The 18,207-nt window shown below is 38.2% G+C and overlaps 2 protein-coding genes across 8 annotated transcripts; one reads left to right on the forward strand and one right to left on the reverse strand.

The window, feature by feature from the left end:
• Positions 1–994: 994 nt before the first annotated feature.
• On the forward strand, positions 995–15,092 carry hsbp1l1 (heat shock factor binding protein 1 like 1). 4 transcript variants are annotated; one of them, XM_062980624.1, is made up of 4 exons: positions 995–1,364; positions 6,732–6,798; positions 7,722–7,816; positions 8,404–8,775. In XM_062980624.1, exons 1-4 carry the CDS (start codon positions 1,317–1,319, stop codon positions 8,419–8,421), a joined length of 228 nt encoding a protein of 75 aa, XP_062836694.1. In that variant the 5' UTR covers positions 995–1,316; the 3' UTR covers positions 8,422–8,775. The 4 variants fall into 4 exon arrangements, with proteins under 4 accessions (XP_062836694.1, XP_062836693.1, XP_062836695.1 ...); XM_062980623.1 differs by lacking the exon at positions 8,404–8,775 and adding an exon at positions 8,789–9,164 and having other exon boundaries at positions 999–1,364; XM_062980625.1 differs by lacking the exon at positions 8,404–8,775 and adding an exon at positions 14,935–15,092 and having other exon boundaries at positions 1,007–1,364.
• txnl4a (thioredoxin like 4A) lies at positions 9,058–18,185 on the reverse strand. 4 transcript variants are annotated; one of them, XM_003219736.4, is made up of 4 exons: positions 18,051–18,185; positions 15,413–15,586; positions 12,222–12,325; positions 9,058–9,956 (listed from the first exon to the last, which is right to left on the reverse strand). In XM_003219736.4, the coding sequence occupies exons 2-4, from the start codon at positions 15,563–15,565 to the stop codon at positions 9,785–9,787; spliced, it is 429 nt and encodes a 142-aa protein (XP_003219784.1). In that variant the 5' UTR covers positions 15,566–15,586; positions 18,051–18,185; the 3' UTR covers positions 9,058–9,784. The 4 variants fall into 4 exon arrangements, with proteins under 4 accessions (XP_003219784.1, XP_008106977.1, XP_062836691.1 ...); XM_008108770.3 differs by having other exon boundaries at positions 18,015–18,126; XM_062980621.1 differs by lacking the exon at positions 18,051–18,185 and adding an exon at positions 17,690–17,708.
• Positions 18,186–18,207: the final 22 nt, after the last annotated feature.

Here is an 18,207-nt window from a genome sequence, read left to right on the forward strand (position 1 = left end):
GACACTGAAATACAACACCGCCTGAGCTCTGCGAGTGCAGCATTTTTCAGAATGAAGCAGAGAGTGTTTGATGACCAGGGCATCCGTAGAGAGACCAAGGTGGTTGTTTATAAAGCCATTGTCCTCCCAACCCTGCTCTATGCCTGCGAAACGTGGACGGTCTACAGACGTCACACTCAATTCCTAGAGCATTCCTATCAGCGTTGCCTCAGAAAAATCCTGCAAATCTTTTGGGAAGACAGGCGGACAAATATCAGCGTGCTGGAAGAAGCAAAGACCACCAGCATTGAAGTGATGCTTCTACACCATCAACTCCGCTGGACTGGCCACGTTGTCCGAATGCCCGTTCACTGTCTCCCAAAGTAGCTACTCTACTCCGAACTCAAGAACGGGAAACGGAATGTTGGTGGGCAGGAAAAGAGATTTAAAGATGGGCTTAAAGCCAACCTTAAAAACTGTGGCATAGACACTGAGAACTGGGAAGCCCTGGCCCTTGAGCGCTCTAATTTGAGGTCAGCTGTGACCAGCAGTGCTGCGGAGTTCGAAGAGGCACGAATGGAGGGCTTAAGGGAGAAACGTGCCAAGAGGAAGGCCCGTCAAGCCAACATTGACGGGGACCGCCTTCCACCTAGAAACCGATGTCATCACTGTGGGAGAACATGCAGATCAAGAATAGGTCTCTTCAGCCACCTAAGACCCCACAGATGGAAGACAATGGTCCTTGAACTACGAGGGATCGCCTAAGTAAAAGTAAGGTAGGAGAAAGAACTCTTGTCTGTTGGAGGCAAGTGTAAATGTTGCAATTGACCACCTTGATTAGCATCGAATGGCCTTGTAGCTTCAAAGCCTGGCTGCTTCCTGCCTCGGGGAATCCTTTGTTGGGAGGTGTTAGCTGACCCTTATTGATTCTTGTCCGGAACTCCCCTGTTTTGGGGGGGGGGGTTGTTGTTGTTTTTTAATGTTGCTCTTTATTTTCTGTCCTGATATTTGAGTTTTTCAATACTGGTTTCCCATTATTCCATAGCATTGCTCCTCAGACCCGGACTGTTCAGTGCTTCCTGCTTTTCTGCATGATTGAACATCTCGGAGGCGCAAAGACTTTCCACACACAGGCGCTCCTTGAAGGACCAGCTCTGGACGGCGCGCTTTCCTGGGCGAGCGTTCTTCCCATCTGGGCGGCCCAAAGGGCGGGAAAGAAGGAGACAACAACCAAGTAGCCGGGTTCAGGAAGGCGGGAGGGAGCGCGGAAAAGCCAGCCAGAAGGAAACAGCCAGCCAGAAGGAAGGGAAACCGAGAGAGAAGGCAAGAGGAAGGGGATGGCCGACGGCAACGACCCCCAGAGCGCCAGGGAGCTCTCTCAGTTTGTGAGTGAGGGAAGGGAGGGGAAGGAAGGAAGTACGTTTCGCCTGCATCTATGGCAGACATCCTCAGAGTTGTGAGGAATATTGGAAACTAGGCAAGTGAGGTTTATATATCCGTGGAAGTTCCAGGGTGGGAGAAAGAACTCTTGTCTCCCTGAATGTTGCAATTGGCCACCTTGATTAGCATTGAATGGTCTTCCAGCTTCAAAGACTGGCTGCTTCCTGCCTGGGGAAATCCTTTGTGGGGAGGTGTTAGCTGGCCCTGATTATTTCCTTTCTGGAATTCCCATGTTTTTTGAGTGTTGCTCTTTATTTACTGTCTTGCTTTTAGAGTTTTTTTAAATACAGTAGAGTCTCACTTATCCAACATAAACGGGCCGGCAGACTGTTGGATAAGCGAATATGTTGGATAATAAGGAGGGATTAAGGAAAAGCCTATTACACATCAAAATAGGTTATAATTTTACAAATTAAGCACCAAAACATCATGTTTAACAACAAATTTAACAGAAAAAGTAGTTCAATACGCAGTAATGCTATGTAGTAATTACTGTACAGTAGAGTCTCACTTATCCAAGCTAAACGGGCTGGCAGAAGCTTGGATAAGCGAATATGTTGGATAATAAGGAGGGATTAAGGAAAAGCCTATTAAACATCAAATTAGGTTATGATTTTACAAATTAAGCACCAAAACATCATGTTATACAACAAATTTGACAGAAAAAGTAGTTCAATACGCAGTAATGCTATGTTGTAATTACTGTATTTACGAATTTAGCACCAAAATATCACGATATATTGAAAACATTGACTACAAAAATGGCTTGGATAATCCAGAAGCTTGGATAAGTGAGACTCTACTGTATTTACTAATTTAGCACCAAAATATCACAATGTATTGAAAACATTGACTACAAAAATGCATTGGATAATCCAGAACGTTGGATAAGTGAAGCTTGGATAAGTGAGACTCTACTGTACTAGTAGCCAAACTTTGTTCGCGACGGCCGACATGGAGCTCTGGCGCAGATTGGTCTATGAGGTCACAAAGAGTCAAAAATGACTGAATGAGTAAAGAAGAAAAAACTTTGTTCAATTTCATGGTTTCCTCCTTTCTGTTGAAATTGTCCACATGCTTGTGGATTTCAGTGGCTTCTCTGTGTAGTCTGGCATGGTGGTTGTTAGAGTGGTCCAGCATTTCTGTGTTCTACAAAAATATGTTGTATCCAGGTTGATTCATCAAGTGTTCTTCTATATAATAATAATAAAATAATAATAATAATAATAATAATAATAATAATAAAACTTTATTTATACCCCGCCACCATCTCCCCGCGGGGACTCAGGGTGGCTTACATGGGGCAGAGGCCCTAACAACTTAGGACAAAATATAGGCAACATAATACAAATCACACTATAAAATATAAATATATATCACAGTAATAAAATATATCAAAACAAAAATACAGGATAAAAAATGCATTTAAAACACATAAATTCTATAGCTGACTTCTCTGGTTGAGTTAGTCTGCAGAGCCTTTCATGTTCCTTGATTTGTGTTTGGGCAATGCTGCGTTTGGTGGTACCTGTGTAGACAGAAATACTGGACCACTCTAACAACCACCATGTCACACTACGCAGAGAAGCTACTGAAATCCACAAGCATGCGGACCATTTCAACAGAAAGGAGGAAACCATGAAAATGAACAAAAGCTGGCTACCAGTATTAAAAAAAACTCTAAAATCAGGACAGTAAATAAAGAACAACACTCTGAAAACAGGGGAATTCCAGACAGAAATCCATTATCGAGGCCAGTTAACATCTCCCAACAAAGGAGTCCCCCAAGCAGGAATCAGCTAGGCCTTGAAGTTGCAAGGCTTTTCAATGCTAATCAAGGTGATTAATTGTAACATTCACAATTTCTTCCAACAGACAAGTTCTTTCTCCCACCCTAGGCCTTCCACAGTTATATAAACCTCTCTTGCTTAGTTTTTCCAATATACCTCACTACCTCTGAGGATGCCTGCCATAGTTGTGAGTGAAACGTCAGGAGATATTGCTTCTGGAACATGGCCATACAGCCTGGAAAAGTCAGTTCATTTTCTGGCTCACTAAAACTTGCTTAGGGTACAGACACTTTTTCTGTAAATGGGGGTGTTTTTTTTAAAAAAACTGGACTACTTGGGACTTAAGAGAAGGCAGCCTGGTGCAGTGGTTTGAGTGCTAGACTTTCTCTGGAGACCAGGGTTTGAATCCCAGCTTGGCCATGGAAACCCACTAGATGACTTAGGCAAGTGACACTCTCTCAGAGGAAAACAATAACAAATCCTCACTGACTGGGAAGAAATCTTGCCAAGAAGGTCTAGTGATCGATTTGCCTTAGGGTCTTACACGAGTAGGATATGACTTGCAGACACACAACAACTCATGTATTTCATCACATTTATGATACAAAGATTATACAATTTAACAGGAATTTTTTGTTCCTGGGTTATAAATGTCATTTCCTAATTGGTTCTATCATAAAATAATAGGAAATGTTTATGGTTGTGGTATCCGGGCGGGGAGGACACAAGGGGGCGCTAGAGAGAGAAAGGGGGTTGAAGGAGTTAAATCATTTCCCCGTTTTCATGTTATTCCCCCCTCCTGTGTCACTGTTGTGGAAACAATCATTATTTAGGATATGGGAAAAGGGAGGGGGTGACCAGCAAAAATGGGGGAAATGATTTTCCTCCTTCATCTCCTCCCTCCCACATAAAATTGAGTATCCTTCTCTGTCTAGGTTCCCTTTTGAAGTCTGCCCAGATAATGGAATAGTACCAGGTTTATTAAATAGCAAAATCTTTGTTTTAGTGGGATAACCTGCCGCACATTTTGCTATAGTTTTTCAATGAATATCTCACTGATTCTCAACCAATTCAACATAGTTCGTGGCAACCACAAAAACAAAGTTTCTGGTGTATAACAAGTACTTTCAAAGTAAGTACCACACAATTAAACAGGAAACAACGCTTTCAAACCAGGAACATGGTTTTTTGTTTTTTTTTTCAAATTTTGTTACATAGTGTTATGTAAGGGAAAAAAATGAATGTCAGGATCAAGTCACAGTCTTAAGAAAAAATTTTATTGTGTCAAGCGAATTGAGAACATACTGCAAGTTGCTTCTGATGTGAGAGAATCAGCTGTCTACAAAGACATTACCTAGGGGATGCCCCGATGTGTTACCATCCTGTGGGAGGCTTCTCTCATGTCCCCGCATTGGGAAGCTGGGGTTGAGAGACGGGAGCTCACCCCGTCTCGCAGATTCAAACCTCCAACCTTCCGGTCAGCAGTTCAGCCAGCACAAGGGTTTAACCCATTGCGCCACCGTAGCTCCTGATAGTCTTAGAGTAAAGCAACTAAAGCCAACAAAACAGCCCAACAAAAGAAATTCTTAGTATCTTTGTTTTTAGGCCTGTTCCTCAGATTATTTGGGACGTTGATTCAGAAAATCAACTTCATCCAGTCTAATTTTTCAGATATTATTATCATGTTTTTCTATAGGAGAGCAGATGGCAACTGGTACATGGCATCTGTTCTGTATCTCAAAAACTAGCACTGAAAGGGGGAAACTGGTGCTGTTTTTGGAATCAGCAGGTCAATTATCCTCAGAACAAAGCTAATATTTGAGGCCAGTGATATCAGAGGTCCCACTGATTTCAGAGGATGTACTCTTAAGCATGACTAAAGTTTTGCTATAAAACTTTAAACCTTAATGGTTTTGACGTGCTAAAACTAGCAGAAATACATGTTCTTGGTTACTTAAGTAGTACTGTTTTCTTGTTAATTGCTAACAAGTTGACCTAGAAATTGGGTCACTGAAAGTCAGCAGGCCACTTGAAGACACATAAGCAAATGAGAAATCTCCAAGTCATCCTATCTTCCAGCAGCCCTAATCAGGTCTTACAGGCTCAGAGCCATGGCTTCCTGGACTGAGTCTCTCTATCTGGAATGTAGTCTTCCCTGTTTCCTACTGCATTCTTATACCTTACCAAACATTAGCCCAGGCAAGGGCAAACTTAAACCCTCCAGGTGTTCTGGACTTCAACTCCCACAATTCCTAACAGCCAGTAGGCTGTTAGGAATTGTGGGAGTTGAAGTCCAAAACACCTGGAGGACCTAAGTTTGCCCATGTCTTCATTAGCCTCAGTGCACCCAGTTTCCCCATAATATGATCAAAGTACAACAGTTTCGGTTTAGTCATCTTGGATTCTAGAAGTAGTTCAGTCCTGATTTTCTCCAAGACTCATGTATTTTTCTTTGTAGCAGTCCATGCTGTTCCTAGAACTCTTCTCCAGCACATTTCAAATGAGTTGATTTTCTCCAATATTGTTTGCCATTTCACATTTCCTGAGTCATAATAATGAAGTCTTATACTGATGATTCATGCCTCCTTCAGTTTCATGTTTCTCTTGCAATAACATAGATAACTATAGTTCACATATCCAATATACTGTGTATGTGTATATATATAAAATTTCTTATGCAGGTGCAGGCATCTTTTTCAATCTATAAGATTTCACAAAAATAACATGATGTAAAAGTTAAATTTATTTGGCCACTCAAAGCAGCTTAGTAACACTGAATATTTTATAGGAAAATAGATTTGTAATTAAAGACTGAATGAGTTTCAAGCTTCTCAAATACGTTTCCTTTATTTGTTCCAGATGTGTTCTTTTTCAACATCTGTAAATAGTTCTCTAATGTGTTTTTTTTTAAATAATAAAGGGATTCAGTTAGGCACTTTAAAATACCTACCTCCCCACGTATGCTAGCTGAAATAAAACTCAACTTTCCATGTATATATTCTTTCCTAAGAAAAGAAACATTAATGTGAATCCTACTGTTGAATCACAAGTTTTAGTGGTCCCATTGTATCGATTGAATTTAATTAAGTATGTGTTGATTTACCAAAGTAATGTATTCACAGTTCAGGTGGCCACACTCTGGAGACCAAAGGACTAAATTACTTGATTTCTTTCTCCTGCAGAATTGTAGAACTGCACTGATTGACAGAAAGTGACATGTATTGCTTCCAGAAAATTCTCAAGCTTTTTGTTGGGAGCTATTTGAGGATATTAAATGCCTCAAAACATCATGAAATCGCCCCACTAAGGAGACTTTCATATTTTACTTATGGAAGCAGTACCAGGGACTTCCGGATGGGGGCAGGAGTGATACCAAGGGCCTTTCAAAGGGCTGTAGCCAGCAATTTTCCCTCTTCTACTAGGTCTAAATGCACAAGACTGCTCCAGAAAATATTTTCCTTATCCTACCTTTACAGAATAACAGTAATTTGCTGACAGCATTTTTGTTTTTTGTTTTTTCAGGCAGAAAACCTACTACAACATTTGCAAGAAAATTTTCAAGCACTGATTGACAAGACAAAATTAAGAAATATCCTTTAACGTTTCTTACTCAAAAATCACAAAACCTGGGCATTAACTATATTTAGAAAGGCAGTTGCAAAGAAATGGCTTCATTTATAATTCAATAGAGTATCACTTATCCAACCTTCACTTATCCAGCTTTCTGTATTATCCAATGCAGTCTGCTTTTTAGTAGTCAGTGTTTTTGTGGTCAGTGTTTTCAATACATTGCGATGTTTTGGTGATAGATTCGTAAATACAGTAATTACTACATAACGTTACTGCTTTTTCTGTCAATTTGTTGTAAAACACAAATGTTTTGGTGCTTAATTTGTAAAATCATAATGTAATTTGATGTTTAATAGGCTTTTCCTTAATCTCTCCTCATTATCCAATATTTTCACTTATCCAACCTTCTGCCAGCCCGTTTATTTTGGATAAGCGAGACTCTACTGTAATTCCAAAATTTGTTTAATTGTAATTCTACTAAGAAGTACAGTAATTGATATTGATTTAAACGCATGTATATATGTTCCTTCAAGTCCCTTGTTGACTTATGGTGACCCCAGGAATTTGATATGGTTTCCTGATAATCCAGTTTAAAGCAGAAAACCTGGGATCAGATCCTGGGATATAGGGCCTGTCTGGTAGGGTCCTGAGGTAGTACTAAAAGTGTTTGCAAATTAAACCCAGTTATGACACGAACATTTAATTCTGGTGATATACCATTCAGAGTCCATAATGGAAAGGGAATAATTTATGAGTGGTAAAAGAATATGCTTTTTAAATAGACCAGTATAGTCCTTTTCTCAGTACCCATCGAACTTGATTAGTTTGTCCTTCAGTTTCATGTTACTTTGAATATTAATGGTTTCTCTTTCCATGGCCATATTATTTTGAGAAGCATACAAACCCAGAAAACAAAAATGCAGTGCTCTTTAACATTTTTACTGGATGAAATGGGCGAACGCATAGATGATTTAGAAGAACATGTTACTGGACTGATGACACAAGCGGGGATAGAAAATGCTGGTGAAGAAATAATGGTAAGGTTCAGGCTCTCTTAAATAATACATGTTAATAGCTGTATGTCTGCTGGTAAATGTATGAGCACTGGTTAAAAGAAAACAATTTACTTGCCCTGCAATTGTAGAGGTGGGTCTGTCAGGAGAGCCAGCTCAATTCAGGTTTGGGGAAGAAAAAGTTGGCAGTGTTGAATTTTGGTTAATTGTAGAATTGTAGCAAGAGAGGCATGCCCATTTGTGCTCACAGATGGAGTAATGTAGAGACATTAGAGGCCTGAACATGCAAAATGACTCACAGTTAAGAACAGGGGTGTGAAACAGGAAGTGAGAGAAATCTACTCAGAAGGGGAATTCACTTCTGGAAGTTATCATGAGGAAAAGTCTCCACTGAAGCTTTATCACCAATCCTTGTTTCCACAACAAGCAATTTTTTTTCAAAATCCAATGATTACAGGGACAGAAAGTAAGATAACTGCCGGTATGTGTTTCCTCCATATGTTCTTCCACTATTGAAATATTAGCTATCATTTTAAAAGCTGCCATTTATTAAATTCAAGCATTTTTATGAAATTAGAAGAAAATGGAGGGTCTACAACTATTTTCTGCAGATGCCACAATCAACCTAATAGCTTTATTTTCTCAACTTTTATTTCAATCCCTGTGCAAATTTCTATTCTTACAGCACTGAAGATGAAGTCATCAGTACATCAGACAAAAGTACTCAGAAACAAAGGTTTTAAGAGCGAGCTACAATTCTACAACATAGGCTGTTCACACTAGTCTCTGACCGAAGAATGGACAAATTCGGCCTATTACATCAGTGGCTATAGTAATTTGAAACAAAATATCTAGCTTTTATTACAAGAAAAGTTTTAAATATTTTTATAAGATTAAGATAATCTTTGAAACCTGATAATGCTGGATCTCGCAATGATTTATATATTTATAATAAAAGCAAACATACACGCTTTTTAAATATATTGCTTTGTCCAGGCTCCCAACTCCCCCATCATGCATGAAAAAAATGTTATGAGCATCAAATGGGAAGAAAGTATTCTACAATCTACCTTTGCAAGAAAGGATTTACACTGTCTGGCCACTCTCCCTGTATTGTGTGTTCTGAACTCTAACCAGTGTATCCCGGGGGAGCAGGTCTTAAGATCATTTCAGCAGTCGACCAGAATATAATGTGAACATAATTCAGGGTATGAATAATAAACTGGATATCTGAATGAAGCCACAGAAGGTGTACAAAAGACCACTTTAATTTGTATGTATTTTAATTTATTTATGAAAAATATTTTATACAACATTTGGTGATGTTCCTGTGAAGGACACTGAAATAAACCTAAGAACAAATAATACTGTATTTTGCAGCCTGAGGTGTATATTTCACTTCAATCCAAACTATGAAAACACACAGTAGGAAGTAAGCAAAATATTGTTTTCTGGAACCAAATTTTGAGAATGTTCCGGCAATTTGGATAATATACTTTTAAATAAAATCTGTTCTCTAAGAAATGCTAGAGTGACCAGATCAAGACAATTTTATTTTATTATATTAAATGCCAACTGCTCTGCATTCACAGCCAGAGTAAGTAAATTCATGCAGTTCCAGGAAATGGCTTTAAACAGAAGTCTGGATCCTCAGATTCTGCTCAAAATCTCAGCCCTCCTTTTCTATTCTGGCAAAACAGTCCAGAAGCATCTGTTCTATTTCAGCTGGTTTACACCTGTTTATTTAAAAACAGCAGATCTATTTTATAAAAATAGTAAACATGAAAGGCCATTTTAATATTTAAAAGGAAAAACAAGAAGATACAATTTTATTTCCAAAATCCAGTATCTCTTAGCATTTCCCCAGAACTTGGATAAAATATTTATATAAATTCAAAATATTTTGACAACCAGATGTAAGCAAAAAAAAAACTGTACAAAGTTTCATTTATGAAGTTTCTACAGAAAAGATGGTAAGAAACAGCTTAAATATCAGTATCTGTATTTGGTTGAGTAGTCTTTGGGTGACACAACAAGACCTCGGCCTTTACGTGCTCCTCTATAAACGGTTTCGATTATATCAATCATCTCTTGCTTGTCTTCCATCGCCCAGTTAATTTTATTGTTGTTCCCTGTACCTAAATCAATCATTATGTGCTTGTTTCTTTAAGAAAGGGAGAAAAGAGAGTTGCATCAATATTCATACAACATACTCAAATGTTACAACAATGTTTACTACTTCAGATTTCTTATATAATAAATTTTAATAGAAGGATTATAAACCCCAATGTTTACATTATCAGAGGGAGGGGAAAAGCCTATAATATTTTTAAACATTTTCTTCAGGAGGAAATTGAAACTATTTGCTGCCAAATTATACATGCTGGGGATATCAGGATATCAAGACTTGATGCTGCGGTCCTACTTTGTGCATGAAGGGACAGCTGCTCCCCGAGATCATTGCAGTACCTGCTCTTGTTCATTATTATTTCTGTTTTATAACTGACAGAACATCCACACCACATAAATAACTACATTATATAAGTCAAAAAGTGTTTGACAAAAATTGGACAGAAATCCAGGGTGAACTTATACATGGGTTGTTGTTGTTTATTTAATTACACTATGTAACACGATTTTTGTTCCTGGGTTATAAATGTCATTTCCTAATTGGTTCTATCATAAAAACATGGAAAAGGTTTATTAAATTGTAAAAAAGTTTTTGTGGGACATCCTGCAGTAAATTTTGCTATAGGGTCATTCCATGCGAAGTCATCTAAACCTTTCCACCATCATGTCTCAAATTTTGTTCAAATTTTAGCTGTAGCGCCAGTCACGTAATAAACTACGTTTCCCAAAATTTGAGGTCTCTAACTGCAATAGTTGCTAATCTAGACCGCACACGACATTTAGCAAAATGCAATTTTTGAAGTCTAATACAATTTAAACTAAATGCGTGAGAATGGCTAGTATAAATTGAAATCCTGTACATTTTTTCTGCTGATTCCGATGAAATTAATTTTAACATTATGGATGCAAAATCCAGTCAAACAAGTTGACTCAAAGTGTGTATCAAAATATGTTGTGACAAATTATTCAGACTGCTACCATTTCCATGTAAATGAAGATACGGACTTGAACACTTTGACCAAACATTATGCTTGTGCTGGACATAATACTGCCAAATTTGCAACTGCCCTGCAGGATCTCTTCAAATTTGGCACTTTTGGCACAAATGGTAAAATCTACTAAAGTTTGAAGCCAATTATTAAAAAAGAGTCTACCTGAATATGCTTGTGAATAGTATCATCTGAAAGAGAAGATTTTGTTCTACAAGATTAATATGTTTTTGTTCTGCAGTTCGACCATTAAGTATCCATTTACTCAGGTCAAAGTATAGTATACATCACATTGAAACCAGCATCCACATCACCATAGGGGCTAGGCCCAATAGCCATGCAGTAACTAACAGGACCATGAGGATGCATAAAACAATGCATAAATGCACAAAATATAATATACTAGATCACTTAACACCTGACTGGTTCTACAGCTAAAATTTGAACAAATTTGGAGAACATGATAGTGGGAGCTTTTTTAATTTTAGAAATGTGTTTACACCAAACACACTTGAGCGAGAGGTGAGACAGAGAGAAGACCCTTCCCTTCTGAGCCACGAGGAGAGAGAGTAGTTTACCTATGAGTAGGCAAGTGGAAGCTCATTCTTCATTGCTCCCCTTGTCTAGGCTGCTTCTGTCTTACCTGTTACTGTTGCTGCAACCATTCCCTCTTCAGCTATCCAGGCCCTGCATTCCTGTCCTAGCTTCTACTCTTGTGATGGAGATGGTGGCATGATTTCTTCCAGTTCCCAGGCAGCACAATAATCTATAATGCTGCTCCAGAGGTACTGTTGCCATGGGATATGTGTCTATGACTGCCAGCCCACATGCCCATACAGGAACTGAAGTAGAAGAGCATGCTGCTACCATCAAAGATAGAGAAAGCCAGAACAGAAGTGGGGGTATGATGCCTTGACAGCTAAGGAGAAAGCCATACCCCCAAACCCAGCAACAGGTGAGGCAAGAGCTGGTTTGAGGGCAAAGAATGATCTTCCATTTGCTCACTCATGAGTAAACCACCTTCCCTTAATCTTGAGTAACGCAGAAGGAAACAGCCAAGAGTAGTTGGTCAGCTGAGGTAGTGCTGGTACTTTCCCACAGAATAACATTCAACTAACATTGTCAGGAAAGTCAGAAAGTTTCTAAGTCAGCAATGTAAGTTATAATATCACCCTAGATTGGCTACTGCAGCTCAGCCTACACTACATGACATGAGTAAACAATCAATATACTAAAACAGGAATTCTTACAGACAGGGATAACAAAAAACATCAGAGAATATATGTGTTAAATGTAAGAATAGAATGTACCTGAAAAAGAACATGACGGTGCAGGGATCATACAACTCATACATCTTGTTGAAGTCTGGCACTTCTGTGATATCCACAAGATAAATAACAGCAAAATTTTTCACCTATGGAATGAAAATTGTGCTTAGAACATACTATATTCTTAAGCAAAATTGCTGCCACAATCCTGTAAAGTTGAAAGGAACACCCACGGGGTTTAACTTTACAAAAGACAAATAAATTATTTATTTTCCTACTAATTAAGGAATAATAAGGCATGTGCAATATACCTGAAAGATCTACTGTGATTTTGGTTATATTCAACGTCCCAGTAGAGTAATAACTAACTTCCCAATTAGCTATTACTCTTCTGCAAGTTTTGTTAGGCGCCCCCTGGATGTGACAATTGTACCAAATAATCTTCACCATATTTTCACGTTGTCATAGCACATCCTACTGTTGCAAAATGTGTCAGAATAGAAAGATATAATTACTTTGATAAATTTAAAATATTTGTTAAAACACTGCCATTTAGAATATATGCTGGCATCTAACAATAATAAATACATTTCCACTTTCCAGAAAAGGAAATGTTTCTAACCAAATATTCATCCAATTTCCTTCCCCATACCACATAATAACATTTCACAATTCTGCAACACCATATTTTTCAACAATGCCCATTCTTAATTTAGAGACGATGATACATTCTGCTTGGTTGGTTTACAACATATCTATGCAGTGTAGTAAGTTATCAATACAACAGCTACTTTTTGGATTACATCTCCCAGTCATGTGGAGATAGTGGGAGATTCTGGGGGTAATAACTCAAAATAATAATTTCTACAAATATTTTAAAATATATACACTTCTGCAATTGTTCAACCTAACATGTAGGAAGCTTGTAGGAAGAAGGAAAGCAAAATGAACGGTTAGGTCTATTTATATTTTATTTACCAACTGTGTGTTAGCCTACTACACTCCTGTCCACAACACTAAAATCTTGTAAAATATTTTACAATTGTATTACCTTTCTAAAGTACTCCCAGGAAATAATTCACTTAACATAAACACTATACTAACTAAACCATACTAGAAATGTATAAACATTAACTCAGACAAGCTCATTCCAATATCTAGCAGGGGCTTCCCACTGGAGGAAAAGGATGGAGGTCCAACTGTATTTTCCCTTTGTAGGCTTCAGTACCATCTCAGGCATTATTTGATAGCATCCCCCAAACCTCTTTAGCAGAAAGGAGGAATCAACAAAAACATCTCATCTGACCCCTTCCTCTAACACCAATGGAACTTCTCTGATTTCAAGTCTCATTTCAACCCATAACCCTTAATACCATTAGCAGGTATCAACATTGAGACTTATGGAAATACAACTTCATTCCATGTGCTCATATTAAATTATAAGACATGGTAACATAACTTTAAAACTCATAGAGTGAAAAACACAATAATTGGAACTGGTTTTCTTTCTTAAAATACTAGAGAGCTAAAATGTAAAGCCTAACACATCATTTTTAAAGAAGATTTCTCTCCCAAACAATGGTGGACATGAGAGAAAATTAATCATGCCCATAAATTGGGATAGAAAGTATACTCTGTGCAGAAGAGAAGGAACACAAACAATGAAGGAAGGTGCTGCATATACTGGAAAAGATTGTCTAGTATATAAATGCGCAAACTTAACGCTTGCTAAATATTATCCTAATGTAGAATGCAAGTGCAACAGAACAATGGATCTGCATGATGTTCTAGCATAAATATGCAGTACAAACTGGACTGTTTACTCACTCTTTTGCACAGCAGTGATATCCGATCAGGACTCGTAAGCAAGAGGATGAGGATGGATCACCCTCTTTAATCTGCTATTTCTGCAGAGGGAGATTTTTAAATACAAAGTTACACTGATCTTTTTCCTCTGCATGAAAACTGAAAAGCCAGTATGTCGTCCACGTTACTAGAATTCCTTAACAATCAGCTTACATTGGTATTCCAAATAATATTAAAGCCCTTTCCTCATTGCTTGGTGATACTGTAGTTTTGTAATGTCTAAGCTCTTCCTCAACACATTAACATGACATAATACTGAAAAATACTGTATAGTGTGGCTTTCACAAGTTCTTTAACAATAGGCTTGAGTTGTATTATTTGTGAGGATTTTTTTAAGTCTTGAGATTCTAAAAAGTTATATGCTTTTACCATTTAGGCAAATCCCTCTACTTGTACATAACTTCTGTCAAAAATAAAGAGTCGCTGTGCAGGAGGGAAAGCATTTTTATGACCTCTTTCTCCCACATCTTCTACCTTTTCCTTCTAGAGAGTTCTCCAGAATAGTTTTTTAGAGAGTTGAAGGGAAAGGAGATATATCATAATAAATATTATATAATAAATACTGTACTGAATACTACATTCCAAGAATTCTTAATTATTAACCATGTTGGCTAAGACTCACCCCTGAAACAGAAGTTTACTAATTAAAAAGGTCCAAGAGCAAAACATCTTTATACATACCTCATCTGCTTGTTGGATACCAATCTTCACTCGTTGGAAGTTGTATACCATCTTGGGGTTAACACTTTTAGTGTATTTTAAAGAGTTTTAAAGCTTGTCATGTTGTAAATGTTTATGATGTGTCATGTTTGTTTATTTAGGTTATTTTATAATTTTACTGAGTTTGTTTTTACCCATCGGTTTGATCTCTGATTTGCTGTTTTGGCAGGAATTTGAGCCCTAGTTTCCAGAATTGTATTCTTATCCTCAAACCACTAAACCAATCTGACTCTCTTGTTTACTCACCTTTTAAAAAAACTTTCTAAACCAGTGGTTGATAGAGCATCGGATGGCAGTGATTTCCATAAATAAAAGTTCTTCAGTTTATTTCAAAGTTTGTGCTGATTTGTAATGTATTGTATTCTGCAAATTGCTAAATTATTTTAGAATATAGATGTCTCACAGCCCATAGCCAATAATTAAATTTTACTATATATATTATCCTAGAAAGTGTTTCTGGCTTGCAACTTTTTCTTACCACATTCTTGCACAAAAAGTGAACATTTAATTCGTACTCTACAAGATATTTAGGTAGTGTTACCTGCAATGAAAGCATTTTCCCTTACATTTGTGTTGTGGGTTTAAGCATATATCAATTAGATTTCATGCATATGGTTTCAACAATATTGCACCACTTTGTGTTATACCTTTTCAGCAATGCTATACAAAACTTCATCCATTTTCATGCAAGTGGGATCCCAGTCATGCCCAAAGCGATTGACAACCACACGATCTTCTTCCGAAAGAATTGCCTGGTCTACTTGCCAGCCATTGTGTAAATGCGGGAGCATATACGACATTTTTTAGAACTCAGGTGATACCTGTAAAAGAAGAGAAACAGAAGAGTATTTGCTATTATCATCATGCTGAATGTTACAAAAGAGTTAATATAAAAAAGAGAGATTTATTTTATTTTAAAAGATCATTTCCCACAAAGGAAAAGCTTGCATTAGATCCAATATCCATTTTTCAGCCACTCTTCACTCCCAAGCCTGCTTGAATTAAGCTTAATCCAGCTGTGCAATATCAATTAGGTATGTTGAGAGGGAGATGACACTCTCTTCAGTCCTCCTTTAAGAGAGATGATTTACAGATGGATTCAGGAACTGTAGGTGCATCTATACTGTACAATGAATGCCGTTTGACAACCACTTGAACTGTCCTGGCTCAATGATGTGGAATAATGGGAGTTGTAGTTTGGTGACACACTAGCATTCTTTGGAAGAAACTAAAGTTCTTGTACAACTACAACTCCCAGAATTTCACAGCATTGAGCAATGGCAATTAAAGTAATGTCAAATTGCATTCATTCTACTACAGCAATGCAGATTGTATAATGGTAAAGATGTTAGCCCTTAGGTGACCTACACACTTTCTTCTTAAACTTCATATGAACTCACTTGCATAGTGTGCTACGTTTAAAGGAATCAAGCCTGTTCATTAAGTAGTTTTTTTTTATCAAGACCCAAAGCACAACAATATGAATACACATAACGTTTTAGAATTACAGGCAGTCTCCAAGTCATAAACATCCAACATACAAATGACTCATAGTTAAGAACGGGGGTGAAACAACAGGAATGGAGAGAAATCTACCCCTTGGATGTGAAATTCACTCCTGGAAGAGTTGACACACGGAAAAGTTGTCTCCACTGAAGCTTTATCACCAATAGTTGTTTCTACAACAAGCCACATTTGTCAAAACCCAGTGATCACAGGGACAGAAAGTGAGGTGAAATCTCCTTAATGGGGGCACAGACAGCAAAACAAACACCACAGAGGTGTTAACCCTGCTCAATTCCATCTAAAGCTATGTGTGTGTGTGCAGTTACATTTCAAACATGTACCTGTTCCAATTTACACACAAATTCAATTTAAGAACAAACCTACAGAACCAACTGCCTGTACTGCAGATTCTTTTTCTAAAAATATTTTATTTCTTGGCCCATTAACCTATTTGTTCAAAAGGAAAATGAGTAATTTGTGGCTCATTAAATGTTGAAATGTGGTTGCCATGATCCTCCTTCACTGGTGTTATGTTGACTAGGTAAAAACAAAAACATCAGGGGACCACACCTGGCCCATCCTTAACAGGTTTCTTTATTTATTGTCCTGATTTTACAGTTTTTTAAATACAGGTAGCCAGATTTTGTTCCTTTTCATGGTTTCCTCCTTTCTGTTGAAATTGTCCACATGCTTGTGGATTTCAATGGTTTCTCTGTGTAGTCTGGCATGGTGGTTGTTAGAGTTGTCCAGCATTTCTGTGTTCTCAAATTATATGCTGTGCCCAGGTTGGTTCATCAAGTGCACAGATATGGCTGATTTCTCTGGTTGAGTTAGTATGCAGTGCATTTCATGTTCGGGCAATGCTGCGTTAGGTGGTCCCTATGCAAACTTGTCCACAGCTGCATGATATACGGTAGACTCCTACAGAGGTGAGAAGATTTATCTTGTCCTTTGCAGTAGGCAGCCAGACCTTGAAGCTGCAAGGCTAATCAATGCTAATCAAGCTTGCCAAACGCAACACTCACACTTGCCTCAAACAGACAAGAGTTCTTTCTCCCACCCTGGACCTTCCACAGATATATCAACCCCACTTGCCTTGTTTCCAACAAACCCCAAAAATAACATTCTGAACCACGCATTTTATTGACTACCTCCTAAAGAAGAGCTGTTAAGAAAAACTGCAGGTTTTATTGTAAGGAAAGGGAAATAAAGGCATATAAGATCCTATATGATGTTGGAAGATAAGTAGGCCGTATTTCAAATCACCTTTGAATATTTCTTGCCTAAAAACCCCATTTAAATTCATGGGCTTGCCATCAACCAAAGGCACATACACAATACATATATAGCAGAGCGATATCACTATTTACACTCTGCCCAAAAACGGAATAATAGTAATAACAACAATAACAACTCACAAACTCTGAGGATGCCTGCCATAGATGCAGGCGAAACGTCAGGAGAGAATGCTTCTGGAACATTCCATACAGCCCGGAAAACTCACAGCAACCCAGACACACCAAGAACGTGACCCAGGAGGTTGATGATTGTGATCAGTCCCTATATCAGGCAGGGGTAAAGTTCGGCCCTCCAGGTGTTTTGGACTTTAACTCCCACAATTCCTAACAGACGATAGGCTGTTAGGAATTGTGGGAGTTAAACTCCAAAACACCTGGAGGGCCGAAGTTTGCCCATGCCTGTAGTACAATATAGTCCAAAGCGCACGGGGCGGAGAATGCCTACCATCCGGGTCCCTTCAGCAATCCTCCTCCAACTCACCCAAAAGCAGAGAAGGCTTCAACGGATCTAGGCCGCGCGCACAGCTCTCTGGTCGAGGCTCAGGCAGGCGCTCTCTCTATAGTGACGTCGCAATAACGTCGCCAAAGGAAATTGAAGCCCTTCTGCGGTTCACCTATTTCCGGTTAAGCTCAGTTCT

This window comes from Anolis carolinensis, chromosome 4 (genome assembly GCF_035594765.1).
Source record: "Anolis carolinensis isolate JA03-04 chromosome 4, rAnoCar3.1.pri, whole genome shotgun sequence".
In the NCBI taxonomy this organism is placed as follows: Eukaryota; Metazoa; Chordata; class Lepidosauria; order Squamata; family Dactyloidae; genus Anolis; species Anolis carolinensis.